Source organism: Apium graveolens, chromosome 7, assembly GCF_009905375.1.
Source record: "Apium graveolens cultivar Ventura chromosome 7, ASM990537v1, whole genome shotgun sequence".
NCBI lineage: Eukaryota > Viridiplantae > Streptophyta > Magnoliopsida > Apiales > Apiaceae > Apium > Apium graveolens.
The window spans coordinates 53534936-53546111 of NC_133653.1; the positions used below are offsets into that span (position 1 = coordinate 53534936).

The following is an 11176-nucleotide window of genomic DNA, read 5'->3' on the forward strand; positions in this document are numbered from 1 at the left end:
CACATTCACATAAATTTTATGGATAAAAACTTTGTAAATTTGCCAAGTGATCAGAAATGAGTTATCGCACTATTTTTAAATAAATGGTTTTGGGTGCTGTATATCAGATTTAAGTTACTTTTAAGTCTTTAAACTTTATTACAAACTTAAATCCTAACCTCTCTCATTAAAGGTATCTATCTACAGTTAATTATTCTTTGATTGACTGATTAAAAAGATATTTGTTAAAGAGTAAAGCGAAAATTTTATTAAAATATTGAACCTCAATCCGATAAAGCCCAGAACGGTCAACTATAACTTGATTGTGAAACAAAAATCGAGCTAATCAAATAATTGTTTTGTTTTTAAATTGTTTAACACATAGAATATTGAAATTTTTTAAACTAAAAAGTATTACGATGAAATCTCGAGTAATCCAACCTACATCAATTCTGAAACTAGTAGTAACACAATTGACCTTCACGTAAGCACCATCTGTCGACCAATGTTCATAACTATCAATTACATCAACTGATATTAGACTAACAAATATCCCTAAAATACGAACACTTTTTTGTTGTGAAATGTGAGTTTTTGCGATATTTACCACCATCCCAGATCTGATACAAGTCTTACAGATCTCCAAAAATATCATATAAATCCTTTTCAGAGCGACTACCGAAATCGGCAACAAAAGACATAAGAACATCTTGACATAAAACACTAACATCTCAAAAAGATGGTCACGACTAATAAACTTTATAACAAGGTACTCAACAAGATCTCACCCGAAAAGAATTAGATCTTGACTTTATTGAAAAAAATGATAAATAAATAAAAGAGGAGATGAGATAGCAAAAGGGAGCTTGATATATTGATGAATGAATATTGAATAATGGATAAATGATGGTTAAAATTCTAATTTCAGGGGCCTGACTCTCAAAACCCTAAATTATGTGATTTGAAAAAGATGTTTGCTTTGTTTGTAAATGAAATATGCAACCTTCTTACATTCAGAAATCAGCTAAATACAGAAAATACCCTTGCCTTTATTATTTACAAACCAAAACACTAGTACAAGTTTAAATATTCAACTTCTGTATTTAGCAAATTGCATAGACTCCGCTGGTGGCTACAAAATTTATTGTCTAAACCATCAACAATACAAACCAACTGCAGAGGATATCAGTGTCTTGAGGTTAAGTGCTTTTGCTAGTAGCTCTTGCATTTCATCAGCATAATATTTCGCAGCAACGGAACACAAATCCCCCGAGACATCATCTTCTCACCATCTACGGAGACAATGCCACCAGGTTCCTGCCCTGTTTCAGCTAGTGTCGTGTTTGTGAAGCGCAAGCTTTGCCTGGTTCTTGGATTGATTCCAATCAATCGGCCTAGTGTCACACTGTGGTCTGCAAAAAAAGATGCTGTAGACTGCAGCAAAATGTTGATCAACATTAAAATCATGATTCCGTAATGAAATTATTAATTAAGAATCGATTTACTCAAGAAGTATAACCTCGGTGTCAAGACTGGAGGACGAGAATGAGGAGAAGCTGGAGGATGGCACATGTAAAGAACTTGGTACTGATGCAGCTACTGTCGGCTGTGGTGAGTTATCTGCAGCTTCAAGTAATCTGGTGTTCATGTTTTCGAGCCCTAGAGGCCATCCATTTGGCATCAAATTTTCCTGCAGAGCCATCTGTTATCAACATGATCACCAAAAGAGTAATGTTAAAGATCAGCAGCATCTAAGAACAGACTTTAAACTTCACCAGAACCAGACCATACTAAAATTCAATCATTAATTTCAATAAAATAATAATAATAATAATAATAATAATCAGAAAGCTCAACAGAAATCATAAAAATCAAAGATTTCAATACGACAAAGTCATGATTACTAACAGAATCTAGAATCTGAGTCAACAGACCTTTTCAGAGAACAATCAAAAACCATGAAAACAAAACTCACCTCACCACCAGTGTAATGACAAAAGCTGCAGAAAGAAGGAGATGATTGGCAATTCAAATATCACCAACCAAACTAGTTTTAATATACAAGTAAATGTTTACTTTTCAAACAATCTTTTAAGTTCTTCCTTAAATATTACCATAAATCGTTCTCTTGGGCCCCTACTAGCATTTTTGGTCACCCTTGTGTCCATTTGTATATGCACTTTGTTTATTTTTTGCTCATTCTATAGCTAATTATTATATAAATAAATAAGAATGTATCTTGGATGAGCCAAAACAATTAAAGGTTCGATAGAAAAACAATCTTATAATAGATTTAATAATGTTAATTTGGATAGTGACCAACACTTGGGAGTCCAGATTACAGTGTAAATGGGGTCAGTTGCTAGGTTGTTAGAAGGGGCAATAGTAATGAATAAATAATTATTAGTATGGTGCTGCTTCACTGTCGGTAGTACTGGAAATTGTAACATAATATCTCATTGCTCTGCAACTAGGATATATTTTTCTTTTATTATGTACAAGACTACATATTTAATAATGTAAGTCAAAACTCTGTATCTAATAATAAAATGAAAGCATGAAATTCATGTCAATGACTTTAACACCATTTTCATATTGTCTTTGTGACATTATAAACTGCATCTCTAGTTTTCCACTCGGTGAGGCTTCTATTATGTGAGGTTATAAATATATGGCTTGCTCATCTCAGCTCCTCGTGCCTTGGGCTTGTTTAGATAGAGGGTTAAGGAAGTAATGGTTGGGTTGGGCTGGGTTAGGTTGGGTAAAGGGCTGAGCATTCGGTCGGTTCGATCAGAAATCGAACCGAACCGAATTAACCGAAAATCGAATTACTGATTTTTTTCATAACCAAATCGAACCAAACTTCTATATAAAACCGAACCGAAATATTTTGATTTATTCGGTTCGGTTTGGTTAACCGAAATATTTATCGATCTGCCAAGATACTTAACCTATTGCTGATTACGAGTCACATGAGTAGTCTACCAAGATGCTTAAAACACACATAAAGAAACCTAATTTTCAACTCAAATGATACAGGAATGGGCTCAGGCTTCCTTAGTGCCATTCATATCAGCTAGGTAATGGAGTGTTGCAGACTACGATACAGATATAGATTATGCTAACCAAAAATAATATACAACCAAAATGGTTCGATCTTCTTTGCATAATATACAGACAGGGAAGTGAAAATGAATATGATAGACAAGAAATTTAGGTATTTAGGTTAGGAATTTGGGATTCCTCATCCCTGGCTGTTAGTGAATTACGACTCACGAGTGTGTATAAGTATATCTAATATTTTTAATTAATGTGTACTACTGTATATTCTGTATCTAATTATCTATAATATATTATATATATAATATAATTCAAAAATATATATTTATACTATTCGGTTAATTAGGTTAAAACCGAATTAATATTTTGAAAAACTAAACCGAACCGATTTTATTTCGATTAAAACCGAAAAACCAAAATAACCAAAATTTTCAAAAAAACTTAAACGAAACCGAACCGAATTTTACCGGTTCGGTTCGATTCAGCACTTGGGTTAGGTAAGGTTGGGTTGAGATGACTTGAGCTCTTGTCTTGTTTGGATAGAAGGGTTGAGTAAGTGAGATTTAGGAAGGGTCAGATATGTAAATGTTGTAATAAATATTTTTTAATCAAGAAAAAGTAATTAGAATTCAAAAATTAGATTAATTTATATATAAATTTGAATATTATATAATTTTGGTAGTAACTATTAGTTTTTAATTTTTCAAAACAAATTAAATAATTTTATTAATACTATAAATTTAATATTAAATGCTCATTTTTCAAAATTAGTTTGTATTTCAATCTTTATTTTTCACTTGCACAGTTTTTTTTCATAAAAGAAAAAAATCAATCATACAACAAAGCATAAGAAACAAAACAAGTGGACCTCATTCATATTCGCTAGCACAACTCACAACACCCCGATTTGGGGTGTTAAAATTCATATACTTGTCCATTAAAGCAGAACCTCTCACCAACCCCTTACCTGCCTCTCAAAACCCAACCATCTCGTTTAATGTTTTTTGCCAAACGATGGTTAAGAGATATGAACCCCTCCCGTCACCAACCCCTTACCTGCCTCTCAAAACCCAACCATCTCGTTTAATGTTTTTTGCCAAACGATGGTTAAGAGATATGAACCCCTCCCGATCCAACCCAGCTCCTCATAACCCATCCAAATAAGCCTTAGGGGTTTACAATTCAAAGATCTCAAGTTCGAATACAAATGCATACTTGAATTTAAGTAGGGGTCAGAGAGTTCAGATTATGTGCTAAACCTTGCGACCCGAGCGTGTAAAGTTGACCTTATACATCGATAACCAAACAAAAAAATGTATATAAACATCCGAGGGAAGTATAATCTAAGCTATATTAAAATAGAGTACAGCTGATGTCATTTTTACTAATGTGTCAGATTATTAGATGTCATGTTTGCTTATATGTCAATTTCTCATTTAATCTCATTTTTTATATCATTTTAAAATTTTCTCTTTTATACACTCTACTTCTCTCTATTCATTAATTCTCATCCTTCATTTCTCACTCATTAACCTTGACTTATTCTCTCTCCCCATTTTTAATCCTCTCTAATTCTAATTACTTATTAATTTTTTATTTTTTTTGATTAATTCACAATATAGTAAAATTTATAAAAACAAATCGTTATATGACCTTTATTCAACATACACAATTAATTATTTTTTCCATATTATAAAAATATTAATATATAACATTTTCTTTAATATTTACTTAAAGTAACTTTTTACTAAACTAACAAATTCATTTCAAATAAACTAGATATCAGGGATTAATCTAATTTAAAAGTATAGGAAAATCTCGCTTAATTAATGATCAATAAATTAATTATTTATTGCAAATTAAAAAATTTAACGTGGACTTCTTATTTTTTTATTAAGTCTAAGGATAATTAAATTTTATTAAACTTCGCATTTACTTTCAATTGCAGTGCAGCGTTGTATCAGTAAAATGAAGCAACAGTTTGTTTAGATAAAATGAAATGGCCAATAAATAGGTTCAGGGGTGTACGTGATAAAACATTTAGTAAATAAACGAAAATAAAAACTAATGAAACTCCAGCACATTCTTCATCATCATTAAACCATTTTCACCATGCATCATACTCTTACAAGCAACTCTACTTCCTCTCTCTTCACGTTATTGTCAATCTCCATTCCGATCCCCCATTCTACACAACAGTATCGGCAATTCGTCTGTTCAGCAAAAAAGGCCAAGAGATACTGTGCTGTCACTCCAGCAGCAATGATCTCAATAGTCGAATTCCAGCCATTATGAGTCAGAAATCCAGCATTTTCTGGATGGTTCAATACTTGTTCTTGCGTGCACCAACTTGCAATGGTTCCCCTATTCTCTGTCTCTGACAGAAACTGCTGAGGAAACATGGCCGAGTCACCCGTTACTACATCAGGCCTAATTACCCAATGAAAGTGTTTCTTGCTGTTTCCTAGTCCCCATGCAAATTCAGATAAATGTTTGGCTGACATGACAGTTACACTACCCAAATTCATGTACAGAACTGAGTTAGCTTCTCTGACATCGAGCCAATCAAAAGTTTATTATATAACAGATGTAGATTACATAATTAATCAAATCATATTAGCTACAAGCTGGGGGCAAAAAAGATTATAAAATCCATTAAAAGAAAATTTACCATATCGTATTGACCACTTGGTTTGGCAGCCCATAATCGCAGATTAATGGTATTGCTCGTTCCATAACCAGGTATAGGGTTGTCATAAGATACAGCTTCAACCTACAAGGAGGAAAAAAAGAAAGAAGGAAAGAAGAGACAAATATAAAGAGTTAGATGTTCTGTGTAACATAATGAAATTGCAGAGTCTTTTTGCAATTGCAATATAAGAAGATTTAAAGTAAGTGTTAACTGTCACTGTAATAAAATTCAAATGCACCCAAGCTTAGACACTAGCATATCCCTTGGTCATAAAGGAACTCACCATTTCTCCAGGTACCCAAGCTTTACGTGTCTCCCCGTTTACAAATCTTCTTCAACTGTACCATAAAACTATTCCATATACAGCATTTCACTAAAAGGCAGTAAAAACACAGATTTTTTAGAAATATTAGTATACGACTATATTAAATGTTTAAAGGAAACTTAACATGAATAGAAATGGATATGGTTGCAAACCTTCACAGGATATGATACATGAACCCGCTCTATTTCCCATGGATTTCCAAAATTCAATCAAAAATCATAAGAAGTCCAGTTTCTATTAACTGCTTTATTAGAATTGGGCAAGTTTAGATAATTGTTTCAAACAAAAATGAAAAGGTCATCATAAGAGTTCAGCAAAAAATCTTACAAGAATCAAATAACTTTTTTAAAGTTGAAAAAAGTTAGATAAACGAAAGTACAAATGCACTACACTTACGAGGGTCCACTTTCTATTGACTGCCTTTATTAATAATTGGGACAAGTTCAAATAATTGTTTTAAATAAATTTTAAAAAAGTCATACTAAAAGCTTTAGGAGTATTTCAGAAATACATTGTACCCTGTTTCCGGATATTCTAATTTGGCTAACGAATCCATCTGACAAGCTGAAAGACTAGCTAAGCCTCTATCATCAAGTGTAGCATCTTCTTCCTAAGAAAACAAAAGCAATAAATTATGTGATTTACAGGAAAGTATGTACAATCCATTTACTAAAAACAATGCTTTCCTATATAAGCAGTGGCAGCATCTCCCTCCTAAGAAGCCAATCATATAACTCAATAACCAGGAACTACGTACGATCAATTTGAAGGAGAATGTATATTGTTTGCAGAACATGTCCTAAAACAAATACAGCATTTAAATGGAAGAATAAGATGAAATTCACACTTGCAAGTAAGATTTAAGAGTTTTGCATACACTTGTTTGCTGCGAAGATCAAGTTAACAGAACTTTTAATCGGAGAATAATCGAAAGTTTAAAACTGGTTAAATTAGTAATCTCAGATGCCCTGTTTGACAGTTTTGCAATAAAGAATCCCAAGAAGTCTTAGTGAAGGAAATAATAGGAAAGTCATTTTCCTATCTTTTTTCTGTAACTTTTGAAATACATATAAACACAGATATGTGTAAGGATATCAGTGTTTCTTATTTGTTTTACATGTTGATGTCGAGAGCAGCTGTAACGATAAAAGGAAAGTTATTCTTTGGCTTCTCTAGCATACTTCGTTTTTCCTAGGTTATGATTTCCAAACATGGGATTCGCAAAGGAACATTGCTACTTAAGTTTTTAATAATTTGCATGGTTATAAGAAAGGTAATTTAACAACACACAGAATAATAGCTAAACTAGCTACCTGCTCTGCCATAACTTTAAAGTCAAAGTCAAGCTGGCTCAGGGCATCTGCATATTGGTCCCGATGCCAAGTTTTGACACTATTTGATAAGGAACATCCTGATATAAGATAGTTAGTATTAGAAAGGTTTAGAAAACAGAGCAGAATCATGAGAAGACCACTGCTAGGTTAATTTGACATATATAATACTGAAAGAAGAAGCGAAAAAAAAATACCCAGTAAAAACTCAAAGGACAGGAAGTACAGGCACTTCAGATTTTTCTTCTTCAACTGTTGATGAGTATCATGCCAGCGTTCAATCAATTATTCCCTTACACTGTGTGATATAGCCTGTGCATACCAATTATCGTGTGATGTTCATATAAACAATGCATGACAGCTAAATTGACTTTACGAGAAATGATTGTTTTGAACTCTTAATATGATTATGTCAAGGCATATCACATGAATTACACACCTTAGGAATATTTATGCAAATATGAGGCTACCTATAATGAGAATATCCATAACCGTGTAACTCTAAAAACAAATGAAAGACGTGATTCCAAGTTAGTAATATACCTTTCCGCAACTAGTGGAGTTGAAATCTATTACATAACAAAATAATGACTTCTTTGCAGGTCTCCTTTAAGGTTTGTGAAAACCTTATCAGAATATAGCTTCGTTCGCATTAACATTGCCAAAAAATCCTTACCTAGATGATCTTACTAGCAACTACACCAGAATTCAGAAATCTATTATTAACCTTCAGTTATTCAAACCTCAAACCAATTAACAGGCTCATTCTTCAAAAACCCATCCATCAATCCAAATATTCTCTCCGCTTTCGCCTTCCCAATCTCATCTCCCACTCCTCCCCCACTCATCTCTTCCACCTTGTTTCACCGCGATAATAGACATTACACACCTCAATAGCCTCCCTCAAGGCCTTCTCAATTCTCTCCACCCCCCCCCCACTCTCTTCAATTCTCTCCCCATTAGAATCAGTCACATAAAACTTCTTAACAAAAATATCACCCTCAAAATCAACCTCAGCCTTTTCAATTACAAGCCCAAGAACCTTAAAAACCCTAGTAATTACTTGTAACAATCCAATCCTATTCTTGGCTTTGATCACAAAGCATGTTGAGTCCTATGGTTAAATGTAAACGCATTTCCATGATACTTAACATTTACCCAGATAGAATGACTGGGCATTTCTTTTGTAGACTTCTGAATGTTAAGTAGTTGGAGAATGAAGACTTCCCACAAGGGAAGCATATACTGTGTCATCTGGTGTAAGGCCTGCCTCTTTCATCTGATCATACAATTTAAAAGCTTCTTCTGACCTTCCAACCTTTGATAAACCAGAAATCAATACACTATAAGTTATTATATTAGGGACTAAATGTTTTTGAGGCATCTCACTAAACAGCCTAGCTGCTTCATCCATGTTTTCAGCAATACACTCTCCATGAACAAGTGTTGTGTATGTATAAACATCAGCCATCAGCCCTTTAACTTCCATTTCTTTCCTTGTTTTATGAGCTTCCTTCATCATTGACTTTTTACAATACCCATCAATGAGGGCATTGTACGTCACAACAGTAGGTTTTTCTCCTTTACTCTCCATCTCTTTAATTGTTCTCTTTGCTTCAACAAAGTTTCCTTGCTTGCAATATATATCAATCAACATAGTAAATGCAAACACGTTTAAAGCCGCACCTCTATCCATCATTGATAATAGCAGCCTTTTTGCTTCCTCATGACGATCAAGCTTGCATAATCCATGAGCAATTGTTGTGTAAGCAAATACATCAGCCTCAAAACCTTTCCGCTCCATGATACTCTGGCACTTCCATGCTTCATCTATCATACCTCGCCTGCAATACCCATCAATCAAAGTATTAAAAATTACTCGATTATGATCGAATCCTTTAGTTTGCATCTCATTCAGTAAAACTTCTACACCCTCCATCTGTCCAGTCTTGCACAGACCATTAATTAAAGCCGCATAGGTATGACTATTGGGAACCAACCCTCTTTCAACCATTTCATCAAATAGCCTAAATGCTTTTTTCATATTTCCCAACTTGCAATTCCAACTAATCATGGTAGTATAAGCATGAACATCACCCAATATACCCCTCCCATTCATTTCCTCAAATAGCCTTTCCGCTTCTTCCATCCTTCCGAACCTTGAATTCCAATGAATCAAGAGCGTATATGTTGCCACATTATAAACTATTCCACTCTTCTCCATTGCACTCAACATTTCTCCAACACCCCTAGAATCAACTTTCTTCATATACGCATCAATCAACGTATTATACGTATAATCATTAGGCTCAATCCCTCTTCCAACCATTTCATCCATCAATATTCTTGCTTTCCCGACCTCTCCAACTCTACACATACCATCAATCACCAATGTCATGGAATAAACAGTTATCCTAACACCCGAATCAACCATTTGTCGAAAAAAATCATACAACGAATCAAACCGACCACATCTCTTAAGTGCAAGCAAGTAAACCATACAAGACCTATCATCAATCTCAAACCCATTATTTCTCATATACTCGAAAACCTCTAAACCTTCTTTAAACCTCTTAATATCAGCATAAACCCTAAACAACATATCAAACAACTTATGAACAATCTTAGGCTCCTCATAACTTTCAATCATTAAAGATACAATTTTAGAAGATGGGCACACAAGATTTTCATTACTTACAACTTGGTTGAGCAAAATCTTGGCTTCTGCAAACTTTTTGGCCTTAAAAAGGCGACAAACAAGAGTAATGTGAGCTTCAAGATTGGGTTTTTGAGCAAATTGAGATGGGTTTGATTTGAGAAATCTAAAGAAATGTAAGCAAGATTGAATTTTGACATTTGGGTTTGAAAGAACGAGGCGAATAATGTTTGGGTTTAGATTGGATGTGAGAGAAGAGTTGATTTCAAGGGGTTTTGAGGTTGAATTTATTAGGGTTTTAGCAATTAATTTTGCAAGACTTTCATCTGATTTTGAAGATGAGTTGAGGGGGAAAACTTTCTTCACTGTGTTGAAAAAATTTGGGGTCGACATTTGTGTGGAGAATCAAATTGCTAATCAAACTGGTAGAATACGGGGGTTTAAGCTCACAGTCACAGTTACCTGTTGCAAAAGAGAAAAAAGAAGTTGTGCAAAATAGGAAAAAAAATTATGCACGGCCGAAGAGTCGAACCCGTGCTGTTGCCTGTGAGACTGTGACAAGTAAACTAAACTAAAATATAATTGTTATAAACCCTAACTAAAAATATTAGTTTTGTTTAATGTAGAGGAAGTACAAGAAAATAGAAGATATGGAATAAAGTTGTATCTCATTTTATTAGCTAAATGAGTTATTCATTAAGTATTACAAAACTTCATCGATAAGCTTTATAAGTTTTTCTCGATAAGCTTTATAAGTCTTCATGATTAAGTATCTTTCTTAAGAAGCTGTGCAAGTCTTCCTCAGTAAGATTTGAGATACTTGCTCGATATGCTTTGACAATCACTTTATATATATTCAAATATTTTAACACTCCCCCTTGATTGTCAAATGCGAGTTATTGCAAAGATTGACTGCCTCGTTAAAATCTTGCAAGGAAAAACTCAGTGGATAAAAACTTTGATGAAGGAAAAAGAGTGCAACCTCTCCATGAATAAAATGTCTCACATTTTGACATTTTGATGTAGCAAACTTTTTAACCTCCGCATACCCATATTATTTCTCAGCTTCTCAAATGTCGATGTAGGTAGTGACTTTGTAAGTATATCCTCCAGATTATCGCATGAGCGAACTT

The 11176-nt window shown here is 33.7% G+C and overlaps 2 protein-coding genes and 1 long non-coding RNA gene across 11 annotated transcripts; all 3 read right to left on the bottom strand.

The window, feature by feature from the left end:
* Window positions 1–876: 876 nt before the first annotated feature.
* On the bottom strand, window positions 877–2112 carry LOC141672242 (uncharacterized). Its single transcript, XR_012555415.1, has 3 exons — window positions 1955–2112; window positions 1499–1681; window positions 877–1413 (listed from the first exon to the last, which is right to left on the bottom strand). It is a non-coding gene; the product is annotated as an uncharacterized LOC141672242 (long non-coding RNA).
* Window positions 2113–5003: 2891 nt separating this feature from the next.
* On the bottom strand, window positions 5004–10581 carry LOC141671692 (uncharacterized). 9 transcript variants are annotated; one of them, XM_074478005.1, is made up of 9 exons: window positions 10086–10388; window positions 7931–9978; window positions 7585–7699; window positions 7370–7467; window positions 6575–6855; window positions 6209–6297; window positions 6015–6104; window positions 5711–5812; window positions 5004–5589 (listed from the first exon to the last, which is right to left on the bottom strand). In XM_074478005.1, the coding sequence occupies exons 1-2, from the start codon at window positions 10241–10243 to the stop codon at window positions 8589–8591; spliced, it is 1548 nt and encodes a 515-aa protein (XP_074334106.1). In that variant the 5' UTR covers window positions 10244–10388; the 3' UTR covers window positions 5004–5589; window positions 5711–5812; window positions 6015–6104; window positions 6209–6297; window positions 6575–6855; window positions 7370–7467; window positions 7585–7699; window positions 7931–8588. The 9 variants fall into 9 exon arrangements, with proteins under 9 accessions (XP_074334106.1, XP_074334100.1, XP_074334104.1 ...); XM_074477999.1 differs by having other exon boundaries at window positions 6575–6666; window positions 7931–10581; XM_074478003.1 differs by having other exon boundaries at window positions 6209–6300; window positions 6575–6666; window positions 7931–10581.
* LOC141673652 (7-deoxyloganetin glucosyltransferase-like) lies at window positions 5157–8235 on the bottom strand. Its single transcript, XM_074480398.1, has 4 exons — window positions 8131–8235; window positions 6568–6666; window positions 5664–5812; window positions 5157–5589 (listed from the first exon to the last, which is right to left on the bottom strand). Exons 1-4 carry the CDS (start codon window positions 8233–8235, stop codon window positions 5157–5159), a joined length of 786 nt encoding a protein of 261 aa, XP_074336499.1.
* Window positions 10582–11176: the final 595 nt, after the last annotated feature.

Coding starts and splice junctions, on each gene's coding strand:
- LOC141673652 (XM_074480398.1), bottom strand. CDS start 8,235: ATGAGTGGGGGAGGAGTGGGAGATGAGATTGGGAAGGCGAAAGCGGAG. Junction 5,813..6,567: donor ATCCGGAAACAGGGTACAAT/GTATTTCTGAAA, acceptor TCCTCCTTGTAG/GTTGAAGCTGTATCTTATGA. Junction 5,590..5,663: donor ATCTTTTTTGCCCCCAGCTT/GTAGCTAATATG, acceptor GCTCGATGTCAG/AGAAGCTAACTCAGTTCTGT.
- LOC141671692 (XM_074477999.1), bottom strand. CDS start 10,436: ATGTCGACCCCAAATTTTTTCAACACAGTGAAGAAAGTTTTCCCCCTC.